General features: G+C 38.5%; 1 protein-coding gene across 2 annotated transcripts in view; it reads right to left on the reverse strand.

The window, feature by feature from the left end:
* Positions 1–248: 248 nt before the first annotated feature.
* The window catches only part of prkcea (protein kinase C, epsilon a), a 75,122-nt gene continuing 53,036 nt past the window's right edge, over positions 249–22,334 (reverse strand). For both annotated transcript variants that reach the window (XM_066663432.1, XM_066663431.1), the window contains exons 11-15: positions 18,674–18,828; positions 6,489–6,627; positions 5,493–5,681; positions 4,733–4,879; positions 249–2,824 (exon numbers count right to left, since the gene is read on the reverse strand). In XM_066663432.1, coding sequence (XP_066519529.1) covers positions 2,678–2,824; positions 4,733–4,879; positions 5,493–5,681; positions 6,489–6,627; positions 18,674–18,828 — 777 coding nt within the window. In that variant the 3' untranslated portion in view covers positions 249–2,677. The remainder of the gene's footprint in view (positions 2,825–4,732; positions 4,880–5,492; positions 5,682–6,488; positions 6,628–18,673; positions 18,829–22,334) is intronic.

The following is a 22,334-nucleotide window of genomic DNA, read 5'->3' on the forward strand; positions in this document are numbered from 1 at the left end:
TCAGAGAGTTTGCCAAAGAACTCTGAAACAAGGCCAGCCGACTGCCATCCACCAAACCAGCCCAAGAGCACATTTACCTCAAGTTCACCTTACCAAGCCCATGTTAAAAATAAAGGTATTCTGCCTCAATGTTTTAACATTGAATTTAAACCCATTAAGGTGTTTCTCTTCTCCCATTTTTCCTTTCTCTGTGTGTGTTGCAAAACCAATGAAAATGATTTTGACATCTTAGTATTTAATAGGTTCCAAAACAAAACCAAACATTCACATCCTTTAGATTACAGTACATTTGGCACATTAAAAAAAATGCTTACAATGAGAGACCTCTAGGGTGTTCAGAAAAAAAAACAAATCTGTGCACAAAAAGCTTCACCAAACAGAAACTGAAGTCCAATACAAGATGTATATAATACATACAGCACTATTATACATTATGAAACCGTTATGTATTTTAATACTGCATGTGTAAATATTTAATATTCAGCCAGACAAACCTTTGCACTTAATTGTAAGAGGTAATATTTCAGCTGTTTTGTTTACTTTGTTTGACTTTTAAGACAGACCATTGCTGTTGTCTATATAGCAATTCATTATTTTACAGTAAAAAAGGAAGAAAGAAAAATATACCAGAGTTCAGACATAGATTTTGGCGAGAGAGCGAGAGCGAGCGAGCGAGAGAGAGAGAGAGAGAGAGAGAGAGAGAGAGAGAGAGAGAGAGAGAGAGAGAGAATGAAATGTGGATGGCAGGAAAGGCTTTCACAAACACAGGTGAGATTGAGATCGACCACAAAACATAATAGCAATAAAATGTACAACATAAAAAGCAAAAAATATTAAAAATTAAAATTAAGAATACGCATACATACTTAAATTATGAATAAAGCTGGGAAAAGGGATGTGGTCAATAAAAAGACAATTTTTTTTTTCAAACAAAAATCTGAAGATTTATCAAACCGCAACTGAGTTGTTCAAGCAAAGTCCCCACATTCCAGCAAAGTTTTAATTAGTTAGCCTGAAATTAACCCTTTTCTCTCACTGACCTGTTCCCCAACTTTGTTCACATATTTTATAAATAACTGGTTCCACTATTGGAAATGTACACAATGGAATTACACCATGAGGAGGGAGAATCTATTCAAAAGAATTAGGGAGTGGCATAACAAGGCTTACTTGTTTGAAATATGCAGACACAACAAAGCACAGAAAGAAAATGGACTGCTTGCTGACGCAGTGAGGAGGGCAACCCACCGTATGTGTACATTGTAGAATAAATTATGAGAACACACATTATTCCACTACATTCCACAGGTTCTGTTCTATGTACACAAAAATGGTATACAAATATGTACACATCAGAAATATATAAAGAGACAGAGATTGAGAGAGACCCTCCTCACTCGGTCAACATCAACATCCTGATGTTTTCTTGGGCTTCTAATACACAGGATGGTCGTCACCATTTGAAATCAGCAGGGGGTGACAGCAAGAGATCACACAAGAGAAACTTACAACAAACACCAGAAAATAATAATCTAATAATAATAATAATAATAATAACAACAACAACAGAAACAGAAGAGAAAAATTAAATATGTTCAGGGTATTGCACATGTACATCAGAATTTTTTTCTCTCCATATACTTGTACTACTCAAATAATAATATAATATGCCAGAACATGCAACAGTTGACTACTGTATTTGAAGCTTTCACAGACTTTGGAGCAGATAATATTTACATGTTAAGCTCTGTACAAAGGGCAAGAACAGCTACGGGCACTGGCTTCTCTGCCCCCTCTGACTATGCCTCCTGCTGCATAGTAGCTGGGTACTGTCCATACATAGCACAGCCAAGCAGATAGGAGGAGCCAAAGAAGAAAAACATAAAAACGTAAAAATGACAACCAAGAACTTTTTTTGTTTGTTTTTTGTTTTTTTAAATGGCTTGTGCACTCACTCATGCAGAGGCATGCACATGGTGGACAGGTGGCCAGCCAGTCAACACAACCCATATACAACAGGTCATCATTCTGAACCGGACAGACTATCATAACACTGTGAGGGAAAAAAATTCCATAGTATAAACCTTTATATATATATATATATATATATATATATATATATATATATATATATACATATATATATAATTGCTCCCAAAATGTTAGCTGAATACAGAAAAAGGCATTTGAATGCACAGCACAATACAGTGCATTGTCAATTACGCTCACTGACATCATCATGATCCTTATTATTACCACCCTCAACTTTTCTTGCTAGTACAATCATTAGTATCCTCATATTTTGGTTAAAGAGTGCAAACTGGGGCCTTCATCCCACCATTTTGGAATTTCTGGAGCAGCTTTCTGTCCTGTTTCATTGGTGCTGGCTGGAGAGGCCTCAGGATGAAAGAAGAGATGAAGTGAAAAAAAGGCAAGGAAGCGATTGGAGAAGAACACATTGGAGGGAAAAAACTAACAAAAGCAGTAGTCCCTTCAGAAACACAGCACAGACCTCTCGCTGTGACTGCAGTTATCTTCCTCCAAACTGTTCTCAGCATGTTGTCCTCATTTCCCACCAGATATTTGTATGTGTCTATGTAGATGTGTCTGTATATGTGCGTATGTATGGGTTTGTGTGTGTATGCGTGTGTGTAGACAGGAACTGTGAGGCAGAATTTTAGGCCAGTGTCTCTTCCCCAAAGTAGGAGAAGCCCTTGAACTCATCCTGATTGATCTGCTTTATGATGGCATCATCCACAGGAGTGAGGACAGGGTCCTCGCGTGTGAAATCCTGATCAAAGTTATTCACGTCCCGCTTGGTTTTCTGAAGAGCGAGAGAGAGAATGAGACAGAGACAGAGACAGAGAGGGATATTCAAGTCTTTTCCGTTGTATTCTATGTGTAAATGTGACTATAGACAGAAATAGTCCGAAAATATAAGTAAAAACATAATTAGATACTTGTCCCATCCATCCATATTATTTAATTTAATAAATGGTTGAGTACCTAAACTATGTATTGGATGCTAATATCCAAAAACAGCAAATGTGAACATCCTCTAAGACCAAACTTTGAGAACATCAAACATATCTCTGCAGATTTCTTTGAAAAATGGCTACAAAATATGTTTTTTTTGGTATAAATTAAAAGCAGTTTTGACTTGAGCTAAATAAATTAATGCATGATTTTGCGCAGTAATTTACTTGTTATTTAGTCAGAATTCAATGAAAAGCTTATTGAGATGGAAACCTCTGAAACAGAACAGGTTATTTGAGTCACTGATTCTCTTGCGTAATGATTCTGACAAGTATAGCGGTTATGACTCTGGCTTTTACATCATTAGACTATCCCCTTTCCTCTTTGGGGGGGCTTTGAAATGTATGCTATTAAAGATTACAGAAAAGCAAGTCTTAACACTGCAACTGATTTAGACCAGTGCCTGGAGGAGACTGATATGTTTACTTTTACTTAAAATTCTGCAGAATTCTGCATTCTGCAGGTAAACGTTTCCCTGGTAGAGGCATTGGTTTCCTAATTTTACTAATGTGGCTGCCCGAAGTCAGCCAGTGTGGTTTCAGAGACAGAGGTCAAATGGAGGTCGATTAGAAAGACAAGAGGGCAAATGGGGCAATACTTTCTCTTCACCTTCCTGTGACCTCACTCTTTACCACATTTGCTTAGAGACAAGCTTTTTTCTCTCTCACGACTATAAACACTTAAGCACATAGAGACGCTCACATCCTCCTCAGCCTGGGAAAGCAGAAGCTGAGCGATGTCGTTGTGGCATCTGACTTTCAGTCTAGACCACAAACGCTCAGAGGCGCGCGTCAGTTAAAATAGGCAGTCTCTAAATAGGTGGTTTGAGCGTTTTCCTGTATGCTGCATAATATATATTTAGGACATGAAAGTATTTAATAAGTATTTTTTTAAATAATTCATATCATCCCCCCTATCCAGTTTTTAAATTAATTGTACTATAACAACAGTTACAGTAATTGTTTTTAATATCCTGCTTCCTTATTGCATTTTATTTAACAATTTAACATGCACATCCACTCTTCTTAAGTTCTTGCTGATTTATTTATAGTATCTCTTTCAAAAAATAAAGCACATAATTTAGAAGGTGAAGGAAAAATCATTCAAATTTTTAAATACATTTTAATATACAAATAATGTGAACATACATATTACTCCAAGTAATTTGGAGCTTTCTTTTTTGTCAAATTATTTAAGATTTTAACACAATTTAAAGAACAATTACTGTATTCAAATTATGTGAGAAAATACAAAGTGTAGTTACTGTCTTTGGACAGCATCAACTATATTTTTTTTTATGTAAATGTATACTGTACTGTATTTGGGACTGTCACTTTTGGCACTGACGGCTCAGTTATGGTACTAGCAAGTGTTGTGTGGCTGGACATGGGCCCACATTTGGTCCATAACACACCTGACATCTTGCCCATAGAAGGTTAACCTGTGGCTGAGTTGAGGTAATCAGACTCACTCTGAGTTAATGCCACATTCAGAGCAAATATTCATTGTTATCTGGGCATTGTGCTAAAATACTATAATAGAATGCAGACAAACTACTAAAGACGTGAAATCTATTTGGCACCAGTGCTGAATGTGTATCAAAATACAATGTATAGTGAATATCCCAAAATAAAAAGCTCTGAATCTGAACCTAATTTTCTTTTTATTTTAGTTGTGCGTGTGTGTGTTGACTCACAATCCGTGGTTTGAACGGGGGTTTGATCTTTCTCTGCTCCAGCAGAGCCCAGTCTATCTCTCTGAAGAATGGGTGAACTTTTATGGCATCTTCCTGCCCCTGAGACACTACACATCCCAGGCGTTTATTTGGACTCTTTGTCATGAACTGAGAAGAAAAGAGAAGCAAAGCACACTACAATCAAATGTCTCCAAATGGTAGCTTTGCAGGAGATGCAGAAAACATTTTTTTGGTTTCAATATTAACTTATTAAATACATAGTAATATGTAATTTTGGATCATTTCTATGGGTCCATTCATCCTGATTTCTTTTAGAAAATTAAAAGAGCAGAATATATTTGAAAATTACATAAAAAAACACAAACATTGTTATACAAATTATTACTCAGACAGTATTAAATATTAAATATTGCAAATTGTTAGGTAATTTTGTTGCATGGAAACTGTTAATATGCAGAATTCATTTCAAGCTTAGGCACAGGGCAGGTCAGGAGGACTCTGACTGTTTGTGAACACAAATGCAGGAACCTGCTAATGTGAAAGGGAGGGACAATCTCTGGAGAGGGAGAAATGGGTGGAGGGGGAAGAAGGAAAATAGGTGAAAGGGTAAGGGAGGAGCGTAGGAGTCAGAGGAGGGACACTGAAGACTACACAACTACACAACTCCAGAAGCAGAAAGGCCAGAAACGGGGACAAAATGTCCCCAACAAACACAAAACCTTCCTTAACACACAAGTGATGTCAGACAGAGGTCACTCACTGCTTTGAGGATGCTGACGGCCTCTTTACTGAGCCACACAGGGTACAGCACGTCATCATGGAGAATAGACTCAAACAGATCGTCCTCATTATCAGCTTCGAATGGTGGCTGACCAGCCATCATCTCGTACATCAGGACTCCCAGTGCCCACCAGTCCACCGAGGGGCCGTACTCCAGCTCCTGCAGGATCTGAGAATGACACATAGAAAAAGAAGATGAGAAAGATTTGTGTTTTACACACAGTGTCCTATGGCAGGTTGTATGGAAGTATGAGGTAGAGATACGTTAGACCTAAAAAAACCCATTAAACAACACATCATGAATATTCCACTTCATCCTGAGAAAAAGCTGGATTTCTATCATTTCCAGAGAAAGCAGTTCCCTCTATCCAACCCTTTGCATTGAACATAAAAAGTGTAGTTTTAATTTTGTTGTAGTTCTACAAAGGGTTTTTAAACCTTTTTATACACCTCAGTATCAGTGCTGGACTGAGACTCCAGGCAATAGCTTCCTGTGGCCTTTATGTCATGTGCCATTGCACCAGAGCATCCTACTTCCTCTCGTGCTTTTCTATGGAAATAACACAAGCTGAGTGTGCACCTTATGGTTTGAACTTGTGAAATATATGAAATTATGTTTCACAAATTATTAAATGTATCATTCTGAAGAGCATTCTCAGAAAAGTGAACAAATGCGGAGGTTTATTTCAAATTTCTAATTGATACAGTTCTCATGTAGACTTTCCATACTGTAACAGACAACTTTATTTTGAGTTGGGTGAGTTGTCTTATGACCGTGATGATGTTTTTACTGTAATGAGTGAGTGAGAAGAAGCGTGAGAGTGTGATAAACTATTACAAATATATGCAAATTATGCCGTAACACGTGTATTGCGTCTCATTACAGCTTCTGCTGCAATGCTTGGTGGACTGAGCCACAGCAAACTGAGAAATAGTGGGAAAGACGACATTCTGTTTCAGTGGCTGATGTATGTACCTCTGGGGCGATGTAATCTGGCGTGCCACAGAAGGTGGTGGTAGTGACTCCATTCAGAATTCCCTCTTTACACATTCCAAAATCGGCCAGCTTACAGTGACCCTCAGCATCCAGCAGAATGTTGTCAAGTTTCAGGTCCCTGAGCCAAGCAGGAAAAAAACAGAGTGAAATGAGAGAAAATAAGAGCTGGAAATTGTATGAACTTCAGCTATGTAAGTCATGAGCACTGAGGTCAAGTCTGAGCAGGTATCGGCAGGGTTGCCCTGCAGCACAAACAATTTTATGTTTGAAAACAACTTGTGAATACTTAAACATCACTGCTTCGCAAAGAAAACCATTTACAAAAAACGAACACAGGAGATATCCTTTGTATTTTGAGAATCTTTCATGAAGAATAGACCAATAGAAATCCTCTTTGACTTGAAATAGCCTCTTTACATTAACTCACTTAAGATGTAAAGGAGGTTATTTCTTCTTTTTTAAAGTTGCCAGTTAAGATACTGGAGATACTTATTTGTCAGGATAGTGATTACATATTATTACAGATGTTGCAATTAGCTAATTTTAATATACTGGAAACATTTACACAGACAACAATTTATGACCATTTTTGGCAAATGACTAGTGTAGAATAAAATGTGCAGGACAGTGTTCTCAGTAAAGAATGTATACTTATTTTCATAAATCAGCAAAACATCTGACAATGGGTGCACAAATATTTGCATAGAACTGTACAATACAGCAAGACATCAATCACTCAAAGGCTGCATCTCTGTACATCAGTGTTGACGTCCGTATGGTTAAGGTCAGTAGGTTTTGTAAGAAAAGCACCTCAGGGGGTATGTGTGAACCTCCTTTGCACGAAACATGTGAAAGTAAACTGTCCTAGAGCTTTACTCCAGTACCTGAATTACAGTGTCAAAACAAAGCACTTTCAAACTGTCTTCATTACGCTGGGATTAATGATGGTATGACAGGCTTGTTTCCTATGTGTTCCGATAGAGACAACTTATTACTGTACTCTCTGAATGAGATCTGTTAAGACTGTTTAAAGCCGCATAAACCATGTGAGATTTGGGACTTTTGAAGTTGCCATTTGAAGTAGAAAATCATTTTTCAATTAAACCTGAATGAGAAGCGTTAAAATCCTAAAAAGATTTGTTTAGAAGTGAAAACGTCTGACTGTTCCCAAATTCCTTCTGAACGCAAGGGTAGTAATGGGTAGTTTGTCCCCTCTTTTGAAGTAGTAATAATAGCTTCTAATCTTCTGAGAAGGCTTTAAAATACATCTGGAAATATTTCGGTGAAAAGGTCATGAGGTCAGTTACTAATGTCAAATTGTTAGCTCAAATGGATCACAAATGGCACCCCAACTCATTCCTAAAATATTGGATGGTGCACGATCACCCTGGAGAACACAGTTGTTCACAGCCCAGTGCTGAGGCCTTTATACCCTTCCAGCCCACAGCTGTCATTGTGAGGTTTGAAGGCTCATGTGCAGCTGCTCCAGAACGCTCAGTTCTACTGATTAAAGGTTTTTTCTTATGGAGACTGTGCAAACTGCATGAACTATAAGAAGACAAACTTTTAGACTTGGAATATTTGGAATATTTAAACTTGTTAGAGATGAATACAACATCCCAACATGACGGCTGGCCTCTGATTGTACATTCTGGAGCAGTATGGATTCATATGACCGAACGTGTGTAAATGCAACCCATTGCTGTGCCCCCAGCAGGCCATTACCCAACAGACCACCCAAAGCGCCAGCTTTCATCTAAGCCTCCCATCTCTGCTGACTTCCCCCATTCTACCATTCCAGACCCAATCCTGATTTTCTTCTTCCAGTTTGCCTGCCCCTCGAGGTGCACTCCCAGAGTCATGTCCACACCCAGTCACAGACACAAACACAAGCAAAGGTTCTGTAAGATTCTGTCTTAAGCATGTTTTTCTGCTGAGTGTCAGAGTCAAATAAAAGCTAGTGATTTAACACACAATACGCAGTTCGGACCTTCGAAGGGTTATTATTGATATGCTCAGCAATGTGTAGTTTATGCATTCCAAATGGCCACATATTTAAAATGATTGTGACATAAACAGAATACAAATTTCTGTTGTTTATCATTGTCAGGTCACATTCTCTACACATTAATAAAAGAGTGGATTAAAATGCAGACGTTTCTGTGTTCTCACTGTTAGGTCTATGTTATTGAAAACTGCAAAGGGGGCACACGGAGAGTCTGAGAGGTGTATAATGTCACTGTTACTCAGGAGAGAACGAGTTCTCTGCATATCAGCCAGGACTTCATTATGGAATGTGGACAAGGACACTGACCCGTGCAAGTATAAACAGCAGCTATACTCCAACAGCTCACATGACTTAATATGTCACATGTAACATGCTTGCCATATCAGCAATGATGACATGTGAAGTAGCTGATATTGACAAGTTGTACCTCTCTCAAGACATAGCAGTAAAGCTGTGGTGAACCTGTCTAAATATTGCATACTGCTTAAAGGCATAATACATAAAGACTTATAGTGCAGCATTATAGATAAAGACTTTAACATAACTGATCTTAACATTTAATAGTTTAACATGATATTCTGGTGTACTCTACTACAATATCACATTAAAGTTAGGAGTCAATGTGTGTGACACATGGCAGGCATCTCTTTTTGAGACCTCACACCTATAAAAAGAAGAGCCTTTTTAAAAGCATTGACCATAATTTGTGTTTAACTGGTGCAACATGGATGGAACACGATAACAGTCACAAGTATCTTGCAGAGAGCTATTTAACCATCATCATCATTACAGAAGCCCAAAAAATCAAATAAATCAATTTCAGACTCAAAGCAAATGGACAGTGGATATCTACCTGTGAACATTCTCACGTTTCAAATGCTGTTCAAAAGCTATTGGCTCATATCTACAAATATGTTTCAAAAAGATCATTTATACCCGCTTTTATCTCAATTGTTTTATTCTATTCATGTTTGAATTTCTGATTTTTATTTTCCCTTGTTATGTTGAATATGTTAAATGGTCTGTGTGCACCTACCAAAACATTTCCTTGCAACTGCAACATGCATAATATAATGAAGTGAATCAGATTCTGAAATCCATAAAAGCAAAAACGAAACCCACTTCACTATACATATTTTCCTCTCTCTCAATCTTGTCATGTTTCTGTTATGTTATCTTAGATCGGATTGGCCTGTAGAAACCAGAATGCTGAATAATGACCGTGAATTGCTGTTGTTCTCCCCCAGAAGGCTCTGTTGATAGATGTCCTACAGTCTGTCCTAAATTTAAAAACTCTTCAAACATATGATGCCCATGACTGATATATCCAGAATTCTCATTGACAGATTTCACAGAAAGGTGTCAACTAGTCATATATGTACATATATGTGTTCAGTTATGTATGTATGTATGTATGTATGTATGTGGTTGACAGTGAACTTGTTTCAGTCACAAACACCTGGACAAACTGGCTTAAACCTGACTGCAGCAGGAATGAAGAACAGCCTTAATCTGATTGTCTTCTCTGATAAACTCTGTTCTCTTAGTTCATGGAGAAAGATGCTGGGAGGGGTAAACTGTGATCTGGCTGCATGCTCAGGGAAAGCAGGGTCCATGCAAATGCTGATCCTGCCCAGAGGGCTTACACACAGTTTGTCAGAAAAAATGTATCAATATTTCTGATGTCACTTACTTATTGGTATCTTTTCCCATTTAAACTGGTTGTTTTGTTAATTTGTGAATTGTCTGCAAACAAACAAACAAACAAATCACCAAACAATTTACAAATAACAGCTAGAGCTTTATGTAATAAATAAAATATGCTGTCCATAACTTATTTCACCATTACTTTTTTCCAGCTCATTTGTTTTGAATTTAAACGATGACTGGCATTCAGACTGTAGTAATTTCATAGCAGCATTAAAATACTTGCCAATCTTTCAGTAATGTGACAAATGGCTGTTTAACCTGTACTTGTCCCGTAGTGTGTAACTGAATCATCAGTTCCTGAATATGAGTGTTGATTCTCTGGTATTTGAATCTGGAGCCTATTTAATGCAGACAAAAAATTAGGGAAAATTAAATGTAGGGTATAAACCCAATATTAAAAGTGTAAAATCAACTGCCTAATGCACTGGCACAAGAAGCAGTAAAATAATAAGTGATAGCAAACAAACTATGAGTACATAGATGATGATTACATATTTTTAACTGTTAAATACACCAAGAAAATATCCAGGATGTAGTTATGAACGTCTCATAATGACTAATACACCAGAATAACCACAGAAGGTTTACCACAATTTGCAAACCTCTGGTGTCAGTAAGAGGATTAAGAGAATGGCCAGGTTCCAACTTGTGTAGACATTAACGTTTACATTTAAGTCATTTGTGAGATGCTCTTTTATATATATCTATATACTAATTATATGAATAATACTAAAGTGGTAGGCTAAGGCAGTGTTGACACTCTTCTCTGCACTGAAGAAGACAGCAGTGTTACCATGACACTACACCAACTACTGCAGTAGTACAATTCTTTACAGACTGCACTAAATCACTCTATTGGAATCACACTAATTTTCAGCACAGCAGCCATCCACTCATACTGCAGCTCAGTTCACTAAGAGCACGAGTGTTAGCACCTCAATAAAGAACAGGCCAGGAACCAGGGAAAGTGACCTCAGATCAAGCAGTCATGCAATATTTAACAGATAGGATCTCTGAAGTGGGAGGTAGAGCCGTGTGTGGGTCTGAAGTAGGAATGACATCATGTTGTCATTTTGATCTGGCCACATATTAAATCTATAGTTTGGTGAAAAAATAGTAACTCTCCTCTGGACATGCAGTTTACTCAATGCTAATTTAGGGGTAAAGCTACATTACTTGTTTCCTACCTTACCTTTGTAGCTCCAGGATTAAACTAAAGAAACAAACCTGAAACACCAAACCTGGGGCGAGTCAAACAGGTCAAGCTACCAGGCTGACCATTATGTGTATTCATGTGTTAGTTACAGGGAGAAAGGAAGAAAATGTGCTTTCTTCAATTTCCTGTTCTGTGACTTGATCTTTTAAAACAATGACCCACAGCTTCAAGAGTTAAAGCTTTGACGAGAAACTCTATGATAGAATACTGACACAGGAAGTCCATATATAGAAAAATGTGGTGACATGGTGGCGCAGCACCTCCTGGGACCTGGTGGTTGTGGGTTCTATCTGTGAGTTTGGTGTCTTCTCCCCATGGGTTTCCTCCAGGTCCTTACATGATCCAAAAACACACATTGGTAGGTTTTTTGGTTATTGGAGACTCAAAAGTGTTCATAGGTGTGAGTGTGTGTCGCGCTGTGAAGGACTGGTGTGCCCTCCTGGGTGTGTTCCTTGTGTTCCTCCGGACCCACTGCGACCCTGAACTGGATAACTCACATAAATAACTTAATTGTTATTGAAACATTTTATATTGCAATATATATTGATATTAATTATTCTGTACAGCTTACAAAGTCTAAAATGCAAATATCACATTTTATTTATAAAGCAGCCTACAAGTCTGCAGGATATTTTTTGTAGTGTTGACATGTTAAATGCTGGTACATTTCACTGATCATTTCCTCAGCTCCACTGACCATAGAGGAGCACTTTAGTCTCTTAGATTTTATTCCAGCTGAACACCACAGAGCAGATACGATTTGAGTAGTGGATCATCACAGCAGTGACACTGTACTGGTACTGCATTATGTTGTGCTGGTACTGTACTGGATCAGACACAGCAGTGCTGCTGTAGTTTTTAATCGCCTCAGTGTCAATGGTAGACTGAGAGTAGTCAAAAATGTTAGCAATGTGTTAGCAGCCATCACTGCAGTGCAGAGAATTATCCATCACCCAAAGCATTCCTGCTCTGTGGGAGTCTGGTGGGGGTCCTGACTAGTGAATAACAAGGTGAAAGGGGACAAACAAAGTATGCACAGCAACAGGTGGACTCAAGTCTATAATTGTAGTTCTTCAAAATGCTCCTGTGATTGAACAGTAAGTGCAGAAACAGGGAGATGTTCATAATGTTATGGTTGATCACTGTAGGAACAGATATAAATTAAGTTGGTGAAAGGTCATCCAGCTCACTTCTTTTAATAAAGAACAGAATCAGGGAGGTTCTGGGATCTTTCTCATATCTATCTTTTTCTTTCTCTCCAGATGTCTCCTTGTCTCCATCTTTCACTTACTCACTCCAACTCTTTTCTCTTTTGCTTTTTAGTCCTTAGGCAAGTATAACGCCTACTATACAGTATGTGTGTTTGTGTGTATACGCACTGATGCCGAGATAAAGTCTGCAAGGACAAAGATAGCACGAGGAAGCCAAGCAACATGGGCTTTGATGGTTGATTGGTAAAAAATGTCAACATTTCTTCACCAGCATCAGTGAAGCAAAGGTGTTTTTGTGAGGCACTGTTCCGACGAGAGGGCGGTGGCTGGAACTGCTTTATGTAACTGTTCTATTCTGGAAAAAGAACAGCAGGGGGACAAAAATGGCAAAGGTGTACAATTTCCAGCATGTTCTGGAAGAGTCCATTGGCTATGGGTGAATAATATTCACACGCACTTACAAAACGCCATAAACAACAATTTCAGGTCACGTCGTATGTAACCAGGGATTGAAGTAATTTACTGCTTTTAACAATCACTCAAGCAATCAGAGGTGTGTATTCGGAATAATAGATAGAAGCTGTAAATGTTGGGCTTCCACAAGGAGAGGTTTCCATGAACATCAAACACTAGTCACTTGTTAGTATGTATTCATTCTAATCTTAGAAATCAGTAGCTGTTTGCTGTCAATTTTTTTGCAGTGCCCTTAGTGGTTCATTAAAAAAGATGGTACAGGAGAAGGTCAACAAGTTCTTAGAAGCTCAGAGCATCATGACGGCCACTTCAGAGCTCCTCAGTTGAGTAACTGGACTCTTATCGTTAAGCAGACAAACAGGCAGACACACACACGACTGTTCAGACTTGGAAAAATGCATGCAGCCACACGTAACACCCACTGATTGGAGACGTGACACACTGCCCCTGTGCTCCAGTGGGCCCTCACTTTGTAGCTATAGTTTACAAAGCCCTGATGATGTTATTTCTCCCTCATCTCCCCACCCAGTCCCAGCCTTTCCCTCTCCCCCTGTGTAAAATACACAAGCACATATGTACTCACATACACTCACATACAAACACACACATAATCAGAGCCTATTGAAAAGCCTTCCTGTGTCACTTGATAGTGCAGAGTGATTTTTCCATAAGACCATGGACAAACCCACGGCTCTCTGCAGTGATGGACCCCTTCTCAATCCCAGCTGAGACCCTTAGAGCCCTGTTTGTATCTTAGAAAGTGGTAACTTCAAATAATACACAGACAGAACAAGAATCTTTGTCTTTAAAGATTCATTTTACAGAAGTCTAAATTTGAAGTCAGATCAGTAACTACCTTAAAATGAAATTCACATAGTGAAATATTTTTACGTGCAGGTCAATGAGTGTACGGGAGACATGCAGGGTTGCTTTGTCCTGGCCCTCTGAATCAGACTGGACATCTAGAGCACAGCAAGTCGCAGCATGCTCCACAGACCAAACGGCTCCACTCGTTCTCCTCCTTTCACTCTTTCAGGAGGAGGAAAACATCCCTGAAACCCTTGCTCCTAGCAGGACAAAGCAAAATCTCAGTGCTTATGCCAGTAAATAGAGAGGTTGCAGACAGACCTAATTACATGAAGATCAAGGGTTTATGCTGCAGTTTATTTTCAAAATGTCTCCTCTCTGTCTTTTTTTAGTCTTATGTGCTATGTTTGTTAATGCAGCACTCCACCATTTGAAACAAAACCTTGTTTTTGTGCTCCATCAAAGTGCTTCCAGATTTTGGTCATTTGCAAATGCACTGCACCATTTCAGAAGCGATTGCAAAAACAGGACACCCTCCTCCCCTAAGCACGCACACACACACCCTGCTGGGTCAGCTTGCATGTAAATCAGGGCTATTACAAACTTGTGGTCAACCTGTTTACCAGGTTTATAGCAAAAAAACAGTTAGGTTTCAGTGGTAAAATTTAACCCTCATATAGGAATCATACTTTATTTTATGGCTGGAGTTTTGCACCTCGTCACAGTCACAGTAATGGTTCTAAAACATGGATATTAAGACAAGAGGAAGGAGAACTGTGAGGAGACCATTAAAAATATGTGGTATGACCATAACTACGGTGCATGCCGTGCTGAATCCGCATCAGTAGTGGGTATAAACCAGCCCCAGCCAGTGCAGCATAACAAACACTATACACTCTCATCCCAGTGGCGTGAATAGAGGTCCATCACTCCAAATAACATATTCACTGCTCCAAAACTCAGCCAGGTAGAGATTTATACCCCTCTAGCTGACAACTAGCACTGATTGTGATGACATTAAGCTCATTTATAGTATCCCATTGTATTACATGCTTTTATTTGCTGTGATAATACAAGCAGTTTGTGCACAATGAGTGCATATTAAAGCAGTTGTACTCTCTAATAACAAGAGCTTTCTACAAAATTTGGACATTTACATTTACAACACAAAGTTAAATTTAATCTTCCATAGATGCCAGAACTACAAAAATAACAATAAAATACAAGCAAACAGTGGCATGCTGTTACACGACATGACAGATTACAATGTCATGATGACAGCTATTTCATGCCTCTGCTGCCTGACGTCTGTAAAAGCAGAGGAAACGAGTTGAGCGTTAAACACATTGTGTGCTATTGTGGAGATTCAGTCAATGTCTAAAACCTGTCAAATACCAAACTTCTTACCCTTTTCTGGCAGCTATAAGCTGACAGTCTTATTGTCAACAGCAAGGAGGAGTCAATAGGAGTCGCAAAAGAGAGAAGCATATGAGGGAAAGAGAGAAACTTAAGGCCGTTTGGGTTCATCAGGCTGGTCCAATCATGCAGTAATACAGAAAAATACTGTTAAAATCTCCCTCTGGTCATCGGCAAAACCCAAAAATTTAATCTCTTTTCCTCTAAATTAGTAATATTAGTATTAATATTACCAATTTAATAATTCCCTAATTCTTCTAAGTGTCTTAGATGCTACACATAATGTACATTCACACAAGATTCTGATATCTTCAGGAAATCAGATTTGGCAATAAATAATCAGTTTAAGATTAAAAGCAGTTAACCCCCCCCCCCCTCTGAGTCTACATAAGTCATTCAGTAATGTAGTAATGTAAATAAGTCATTTAGTAACAGCTTGACATTTATCAATGCTTATCTATTCACCACCTGATCAAATATGCATAAGCAAAGCATGATCTTTAATTACAGCATTTATAAATCATTTACAAAACCTTTCTAATTAAGAACACAATATTGCAGTGTTAATGGTACATAATTAAATGTTTCAAGGAATCTGAAGAAACGTCAGTGCATAAAGGGCAAGGTCACAAGCCTAAGCTAACCACAATCTCCAGTTCCCCCCAAACCAGCACTACAACAAGAATCATAATTTCAGAATCACTTCTTCAAACCTGTGTTGAGCACTACAGTACATAGTTATATCCACAAGTGCCACTTAATGATTTACTGTACCAAAGGAAGCCTTTTGGAATCCTTGTTCAGAAGTGCTATTGACTTCTCTGTCTGGAAATGTCTAATTTTGTCAGAAACAATATTTCAAAGTTTATTTATTTATTTTTCCTTTTTGAAAAAATGAACCCTGTGTGCTCTGAACCAGAGTAGAAGATGATCAACAAGACTAAAATCCAGGGTCTGTCCTGGTACGGGTTGTGTCAAAGTTAACATTCTGTGACAGCAGTGAACGCTACACAAAATGCTTGCATACAACAACATATGCTGCCTTCAAGACAACATTTTTCCATGGGTGCCCATACATACTTTGACAAGACAATGCAAAAACCGGGTGAGAGTGCACATTCTGGACAGGCCTGTCTGTAATCACCATCTGCCCACTAAATAGAACATGCATGGAGTATTTTGAAACACAAAATGAGACAAAGAGCCTATACTGTTGCTCACTACCAACACCAAATCCCCCCTTGATTTGGTATTGATCCATACTATCCCAACGTTTTCTAACTTTTTTGAACTACAAAGAGACAGAGACAGAACTCTGCAGTAGTCAGCATCTTAAACCACAGATACATCCACTGTGCAGAGATAACTTTCAGAAAAGTGAAGACATGTTTTTTATTCATAGTGCTTTTCAATAGTGATAAAACAAAGTGTATCTACTCAACTATATCTAACACTGGACAAGAATGTGACATTTTATATTTGATAATGAATTGCTATCTACCATTGAGGAAGTGCTGTAAATCTTTGTAAGTTTATCTCACCAACCTCTGCTCTCTGAAATCAGCTTAACCTATTTGTCAATCAAGGCTTGTTTATTGGAAAACCTTTATTGCTCACACCAATTTGAAAAAAGGAAAATGAAGTCAATTCAAAGCTATCTTAATCCTCAGCTTAAATGTACGTGTTTATTGCAGCACTATTGTGCATACTCATTAATTTCATTATTAAAACTATTTACAGAGATGCACTACATTTTTCTTGCAGTTTACATTTTTCCCTGAGGTTCACTTGTAATGGTGTGTGGTTTTATGAACGGAAAACCTCCACAGTTCATAACCACTTCACAACTTTACTTAATACCTTAAACTTAAACAGGCTGCATGTAATGCTCTAAATGATATCTCTTATTTTTGGCTGCCCTTCACTATGCCTCACTGAAAATCCAGGGCTAAAACACTCCTTATTTCTTCAGGCTACATTGGGCAGGGATTAAATCAGAGCAATCTGAACACATTAAAATATGATTCATGTGAAAAAGTTATGAGCACATTTTCAAACCCTAACAACATTAACACTCTAGATGAAACTCTCCACCTGAAAATAAGCCACTTATCCATTATGTGGGACCTTTTTTCTTAACTATGTTTAAACACTCATATATTGGCCCTTAAGTGAAAAGAGACACAACGAATGCTTTTTTCTTTCGTCTCTTTGTTTGTAGAAAGGCTCTGAAAGAAGGGTGTGAATTCGGCCCCAGGGTGAAAGAAGGCTGTGGTTTGGCTATGCTAGCCCTGTGTAAAGAAATATGAAATGCATCCATCTTCACTAAGAGCTGAGCACACAGGCTCTGTTCTTTCACCTGTTTCCGGGGGGTTGTAAAACCGGCCTTAGCCCCTCTGGGGCTCTCAGTTCATTCATGAGCCTGAGTGGACCGGGTTTGCATTGGATACTTTTTGTCCAAGTTTAACTGAAATAGCATTTCACTGCTGGAGGGAGTAATACAGCAAACAAGCAGTGACACAGCCCTCATCAAGAACAGGATCTCTGAGGTTGCCCTGGGACTCTTGACTCTCTGGGTCATAAGATTTCTTGTCAAAATTTCTTATCTCCAAATTTTTTACGTTACAGAAGACGACAAAAACATAATTTTGAATAGAGGGGGCAGCTCCCCAATAAAATCATGTGGAAAAAATAAACCCAACATCAAAATAACCTACATAAAAGAACATTTGATGTGAACTGTATGTTTGTTTCTGTTACATTTTGTGAACTGTATCTGAATGACCAGCTGGATTTGGCCAGCATTCGAAGTGAAGGAACATATGTTTTGTGCGTTGACGTGTTAGTGCTGCAAAATGTGTTATTTGTTATTCTTTAACACATTGTTAGCCGTTGTGATGCTAATACTACAGAAAGCTGCAATATGCAAATGATTGTGCAAACGAGTCACCGCATTTAAAACATGTGCTTACAGTCCCAGATGTGAGATGAATCAACGAAAGCAATTATGCTGTGTCAAAACATGCAGGCCGGTCTTTAAAAATATTGCATAATTCGTTAACAAGTGTTATTCTGAATACTTATGGCAAGGGATATGACAATTGCAATAAGTAATAGCAAAATTTACTGGAGAAAATAGAGTTGGGAAAGCACCGTTGGCAGCATTTTAACTGATGAAAATATGCAACATTTACAAATCACTCAAACCTATTACTTCAGGTCACTTGTGTAGTAAAACATTTTCAGTCATTTCTAGACAGTTATTTGCACTGGTAATCAACAAAAGTAGTGTGTGTGTGTGTGTGTGTGTGTGTGTGTATACCTATAAATTACTCCATGCTGGTGCAGGAACATGAGGGCAGATGTGACTTCAGCAGCGTAGAAACGTGAACGATTCTCATCAAACTTCCGTGAGCGCTGGATCTGAAACATCAGATCTCCTCCGTTGACATATTCCATAACAAAGAATAACCGATCCTGCAGAGAGCCACAGAGAGAGAAATAGATGGTTAAATGTTTAGAATCATAGCTCATATGCACAAAGAGCTTTTAGGCAAGGCAAGTTTATTTATAGAGCACCTTTCGTACCCAAGGGCAATTCAAAGGGGTATGAGTACCGAGGGGTATGAGTATAAACAGAGTTGTGCATGGAATGATGTACAATAAGTTTATTAGATTTATTCAGCTGAGAGAAAAATGCATATTTTGAAAGTGAAGCAGCATAGAAAGGTTTGGAATGTTTTGGTGGAAAACAAATTCATTTACTGACATTGCTAACGCTTATTTAACTTGCTGAACTTTTCATTTGGCTGGAGCTTGTTTACAGCTTCCATTATTTGAAAATGTACAATCCGTAGGTCCTGTACATGATTAGATAATACTACAACTACTACTTTTTACAACTACTACTGCTGCTAATAGTAATAACAATAGCCCTGTAATGGATTGGCACACCTCATTTATTTATTAATGTTTAATTACTGCTTCGTCCTGATCAGAATTACTGTCCAAAGCCTATGCAGAAACATGTGAAAAACAGGAAAACACACTGGACAGGGCACCAATTTATTTCAGGGGATTCTAAACTCAGTCGGACACTCACACACTCGCACCTATGGACAAAATTACACAGTCAATCAACCTACAAACACTGTTTTTGGATCATTGGAGGGAATCGTGGACCCTGGAGCAGTGTGACACTACCTGCTGCACCACCATGCTGCCATATAATTATTATTATTGTTGTTGTTGCTGCTGCTCATTATTTTTACATATCACCAATGTGCAGAGAACAAAAATACATTAATATCATTTTATATAACACTGGGTCATGCATGCAAAGCACACAGTGCCCCTAGGAGAGTCTTCATCCTGCTAAATGTGAGCGAGTGAGATATATGTTAAACGGCAGGTGCTTAAGCTGAGTCCTAAAATGCCAACTCATTTAAACTCATCTCAACAGAGTATAGATGGCACCTGTCTTGTGGCAGCAGTACTGCTCCTAAGCAATGTAAAAACAAACAAAAAATAGCCTAAAAATAGTGCAGGCACAAACGTATGATAACAATGCGCATTCAGCAGCACAGCAGGTTAAGTCCTGTGTAATTCAGCCTGATGAAGCACTGCTGCGCCATGGGGATTAAGAAAGGAAAGGTCAGTCTTCCTGCATTCCTGATGTGTGATGTGGGAAATGGGAGGGAGCATGTCCAGATATCCACTTAAATGTTCCTCATCATGTGCAATTGTTTTCTCCCCTCACAGAGCTTAGGATAAGGAAGCTAAGACACATATTTTATAATGTCCTTACAATGAAACAATGCCATGCCTCTGATGAGAAGGAAGAGGCTCCAGTGTAGCTTTATAGGCTCATTGAGCTCAGCGCTGAAATGTCTCTCACTGCAAACCACACACACACACACACACACACACACACACACACACAGACTGTAGGAAGTGAAGGCCAAAGGGCATAGGCTGAGCTCTGTTACTATCAGGAAACAGAACTTTCTCCAAGGATATTTCGGGAAAGGCAGTAAAACTTTATATGGCACAGTCTCAATAAAAAGTTTAACATCAGTCTACGGTATAAAGCATAAACATATACCAATAATATAACGCTGCTGTAACATTGATGGTAATAAAACACATCCTAGGTGTTCTGAGTAAATTCAACAAATATTTCCCACAATCCTCACAGTTCACTCCTATGGGCTTCATTTTTTCCCCTTTTTTCCCAGAAGAGTAAGAGTTAAATAGACTTTGTGTGGGTTAATGTATCAACAGTCAGAATTCTCACTTAATCCTCTATTAGGGAGAGTGTACATATTAATTAAACAATGTACATATAAACATGTTGGTTCTTGTGACACCACAAAAAAGTACATTCAAAACATGCAGTGATAGAACAATCTCTACTGTTTTTTATGCGAGTGCATGACTGCCCTGTGCATTCAGTGTTTCTTTATTGGGAAGGAAGATTTAAACAGGATGCTGAAAATATTTGCGTAAATGCACTGAGAATTCTAGAGGAGGCCCACCCAATCAAACATGAACAAACAGTGCCTGCTCCTAATTACACATGTACAAATACTGTTTTCCGGCTGGGCCGAGGCAGCTCTGACTGGCAGATAGCAGCCCAGAGACGGACAGACTACACACTCTCCACTCCCTGTGATACAATGTTTAACACCAACAAAGTAACATCCCACAATGACTACTCCTATTCACATCACATAACAAGAACGCCAATGTTTCACTGTCTAGAAAAATCATGTCCCTATTATTTTATATGTTTTTAAGTACAAATGTCCTTTACGATACATTATTTTCATGAATATTAGACCAACGGAAATGCTTATAAATTATTCACATTAGGTTGTATTAGAATATATGATTTATTGTGAGCAACAATATGTTTGGTCATTCTTATGTTATAGACTGAGAAATTAAGCCTGGAGCAACTAAAATAAGCATGGAAAAGAACAACCAAGCAACAAAGAAAAAGCAGAGCTCTTTTGTGAAATTTTTCAAAATGAAAATGTGTGTGTGTTAAGACAATACCGTGTCTCTGACAGCACGGCAGCAGCTGGGTGGTGTAAGGAAATGTCTGTTTAGTCTCTGCTGTGCTTATATAAGATGTTTTGAAAGGCATTTTCAATGGCTCCTCTTTTGCAGGTGCGGTAGCTTTCTGATTGATCAGACACTGCTCTGAGAATACGGACATATACAGTGTACGCAAACGTGTGGACACCCTTGCTCAACTGACATGTTTTGATGATTTTTTTAAGTGAACCTATGTTAACTCATTCTCACAGAGAGCATGTAAATAATGCGTTCTCCTCCAGCAGCTGTCCAGTGGTGCTGTATTTACTGCAGTTTGAAAAGAAGTGGTGGCTGGTTTCACCTGTCTTGAGAGAAGCATGTGCTTGTCATATCAAACCCAGGTTGACGGCATTGCATGTGAATGGGGCACTATTATGTATGGGGTAGAACTGGCAATAAAATATACGAAATATTGTTTTCTGAAGGAGATTGTATTTTTTTCCACTTCTGAAATAATCTGAATATAACTTCACCACTAGTGTGTTGTGTGTTTTGTGTGTGTGTGTGCGTGTGTGTGTTCACTACCATGGATGGCTAAAATGTACATTAGATGACACATTTCATTTCATTATTCATCATGTTCGTTCATTCATTGTCCATAACTGTTTAACCAGTTCAGGGTCGCGGTGGGGCCGGAGCCTATCCAGAATCACTGGACGCAAGGCCACCCAGGAGTGACCTCACAGACAGTCACCTGGAGTGGGACTTCAACCCACAAACTGCTGCACCACCGTGCTGCCCTTCATTGTATGTTGTTCCAGGAAATATATTTGCCCATTTTTAATGTTTACTTCCAAAACTGTCAATTGTCCTTGTCCTTTTTCTGTTGCAGGATGCATCAGTCCTATTGTACTGTTATTTCTTAAATATTTAAATGTAAA

This window comes from Hoplias malabaricus, chromosome 3, assembly GCF_029633855.1.
Source record: "Hoplias malabaricus isolate fHopMal1 chromosome 3, fHopMal1.hap1, whole genome shotgun sequence".
NCBI lineage: Eukaryota > Metazoa > Chordata > Actinopteri > Characiformes > Erythrinidae > Hoplias > Hoplias malabaricus.